Consider the following 3,176-nt stretch of genomic DNA (forward strand, 5'->3'; position numbering starts at 1 on the left):
TAGCTACAAGAAGCGTTTCCAAGCTGTGATACTTGCCAAAGGGGGCAGTACAAGGTATTAGCTCTGCAGGGTGCCCAAACTTTTGCAGATGTAATTTTTTAGTTTTCTGTTATTTTGAAAGTGTAAATGATGGAATTAAAATCTAACTTTTTGTAACATATTATACAAATGTCTAATCTGTTATTTGATGCCTTTTGGAGATTTCTTGGCTTCTTTATGCACATTAATACACATTTTTACTTGGGGTGCCCAAACTTTCGAACCCCACTGTATATGTATTATATGTTACTGTTACAAGGCTGGTGTAGACGATGGCAAATCCTTTTTTTGTGTGGGGAAAAATACATGTTGCACTCCAAATTTCCTAACAACAGAGTTATGTGTTGAAATTGGCCGGAATTCTCCTTAAAGTTAATTTGAGACCGATCAATCTGCCAACCGTTATAGAGACACTGAATTCGTCCGTCCGGTGTACCCTACTCGCCCATTGATGCCTCAACAAGAGAAGGAAGACTGGGAAAATGAGATCCAAGAGGTCGGAAAGACTGACTGGGGAAAATTCTGTTTCGGAGTCACCCCCTACGGTAAAGAAAAAAACATTTTAAATATTACGATTTCTCCCTCCAAAGCACTGTATTGATACTATATGTTGAAATACATACTAGTTAACTTACGTTTAAAGTTATATGAAATAAACGTAACCTATTTTGCTGTAAGGGTAATTTCAGTAAAACTGTTAGTCAGATGAAAGAAACTGAAATGTATATACCGGTAGTCTATTTCAGCTTTTTTTTTTTTCTCAAGGTTTCTCTCACAGCAAGCCATTTCTACTCAGGCCGACGTTGGCTTTCAAAGTTGTTCCTAGGATTCAGGTCAGAACAAGCGCAACTGTTCTACTGGTGTTCTGTGCCTCCTCCAGGTCCACAAGATGTTCTCCATTTTGATTTGCGCGATTTGACACTTAAGCAGAGGGACACAGTTGACCTGCCGGTGACAGCCAATTACAGCCCAGCCGCACACCACCCTCGCCCTGTAAAATGGTCCTGCTACAGCATTCCCACGGAGACGGACCAGTTTGCAGACGCTGACGAGTAAGCCAGACGCATGTTATGTTAAAGGATTGGTAGAAATCAGTGTTCACATACCAAAAGTAATTAAGAGGTTCTGCTGTGAATCGTGTTAGCCCTTATTGTTATTGTGCAGATTTGGGCTCCTGGATAGTACCCAGGCTTAGTTTAGTCAGCATGAGTATTCCACATCTAAAACATTATTGGGCATTTTTTTATTTAAAACTTCTCTGGGTTAATGCTATCATAGGTCAAAGATTATAGGTGGAGTCTAGGTTGCAATCTGGATGTTTTATTTTGTATTTTCTATTCAGATTTTAAATTGCAACATATTAATTTGTCAGGCTTTTGTGATCTTAAGGAATGATTTTAGAAAATTACCATACTTTGCTGTTGAACTGCTTCAGTGACTGTTACTGAAAATGGACATGCATTTACTGTTCTTCCATTTCACATCTTCATCGCTTTGCTGGTATTCCCAAAAACTCCAATAATAGTTTTTATTTCAGTTGTGTATTCTGTGTTTTATAATGCCTGAAATGGGCACACTGTTGGCATTACAAGTTGCTCTTTTGAGCTATCAATTCTATTGTTTATCAATTACACGTTCACAACCAGCACATGAAGCAACTATTTTAATTTGGAGCCAACCTAAACAAGAAATTATGGTTGGATTATGTAACACCAATAAATTGTTATTAGCCCTATCAGACTTTCATTTTCACAATCACAATAAATCAAATTTTCTTTTACCTTGTGGTCAAACCTTGCATGTTTATCTCCACTAGTCACCGCTGTAGTTCTTTGTTCAGATCTCTCACTTCCATTTTACTACAGAAACCATTGTGATTAGTTCAAATCATGCTGGTTTGCCATGACAGTGTTTGGCCACTAGATGGGAGAGTTGATGTCAAATTTATCTTTCTCTGTTATTCCACACACCTTTGGGAGTTTAATGAGTTCATTCCCAAATACTTGTGAGATACAAGCGCTTTCTTGCCCACAATTCAAACCCCATTTTCCCCTGGTAGTTTATTCAGAATGCAACCAAAGATGGCTGTTACTAAGCTGGTTCATATAATCTATTAGTACTAAATCATTTATGTCGATAGACATGTCAATAATAGACTGAGGTCATAATCTCTGGTGAAATCCACAGTTGTGCTCTCTGATAAGACTTTGTAGTCAAATTCTAAGTAGAGCTCTTTTTTTTTTCTTTTTTTATTCAAAAGAATACAACATCAAATAATTGACTATCAAAGAGATGAAGTAGCTTGTGATGTTCCCCAGCCATCTGTGTGACTTGCATTGTTGATGTAAAGGGTAAATGTCACTGGAGGAGTGGTTGAGAGGATTGGGGGGGGATGATGTACTTTTCTGGTGTTTACAGACACTTGAGATGAGGATTGAAAGGTCACTGAGCACTTTGTTTAAATCCTGTTGAACTGTTCATAAGAGTTTCAGACAGTTAAAAGACAGTTAAGAATGTGTCTGAAATAAGAGAAACATGGCATGCCAAAATAAAGGGTGTCAAAGGTGAATAACTGCCTCTCAATCAGTGCATGAAGGGATAGCCTTCTCCTGAGCAGGATAAGTAGTTAATAGAATGGATTGGTGAATGTCAGAATGTACATTTTAATCTGCATTTGTCTGTTTTACAACAGACATTTGTTATTGTCATTGTTAATTTACCCTACAGATGATCATTCTTTGCAAACTTATCTTGACTTGGCTTTGGAGTAAAACGCCACTCCAAAGAAGAATTCACATATGCTGTTAGTTTGATCTTAGCCAATTTAATAAATGTGTGTGAGCATGAAGAACTCCCACACCTGGAATACTCAGATGTAAAGAATTTTTAACATTGATATGCGTTCCTCTAGCCTGCCTATGGTCCAACCAGTGGCTAGAAATGGCAATAGGTGCAAACCGAGCATGGGTATCCTGCTCTGCCTTTGAGAAAACTAAAGCTCAGATGGGCTGATCTGAAATCTTGCTCCTTATGAGTTCATAAGGGACAAGGTTACCTCACCTCAGAAATGGCACATACTATGGAAAGCTCATTGTGAAATTGGCTCTAGAGGTTGTAATTCTGCACCAAGGCTGAAT

The 3,176-nt window shown here is 38.2% G+C and overlaps 1 protein-coding gene across 4 annotated transcripts in view; it reads left to right on the plus strand.

Moving 5' to 3' along the window:
- Nucleotides 1–1,819, plus strand: part of LOC116707221 (uncharacterized) — a 5,941-nt gene extending 4,122 nt beyond the window's left edge. For 3 of the 4 annotated variants that reach the window (XM_032544510.1, XM_032544509.1, XM_032544511.1), the window contains 2 exons: nucleotides 448–584; nucleotides 920–1,819. In XM_032544510.1, coding sequence (XP_032400401.1) covers nucleotides 448–584; nucleotides 920–1,095 — 313 coding nt within the window. In that variant the 3' untranslated portion in view covers nucleotides 1,096–1,819. Of the gene's footprint in view, nucleotides 1–447; nucleotides 585–804 lie in introns of all 4 variants that reach the window. The other variant, XM_032544519.1, reaches the window with a different exon arrangement.
- The last annotated feature ends 1,357 nt before the right edge of the window (nucleotides 1,820–3,176 follow it).

The sequence above is a fragment of the Etheostoma spectabile genome, chromosome 2 (genome assembly GCF_008692095.1).
Source record: "Etheostoma spectabile isolate EspeVRDwgs_2016 chromosome 2, UIUC_Espe_1.0, whole genome shotgun sequence".
NCBI classification, from domain to species: domain Eukaryota; kingdom Metazoa; phylum Chordata; class Actinopteri; order Perciformes; family Percidae; genus Etheostoma; species Etheostoma spectabile.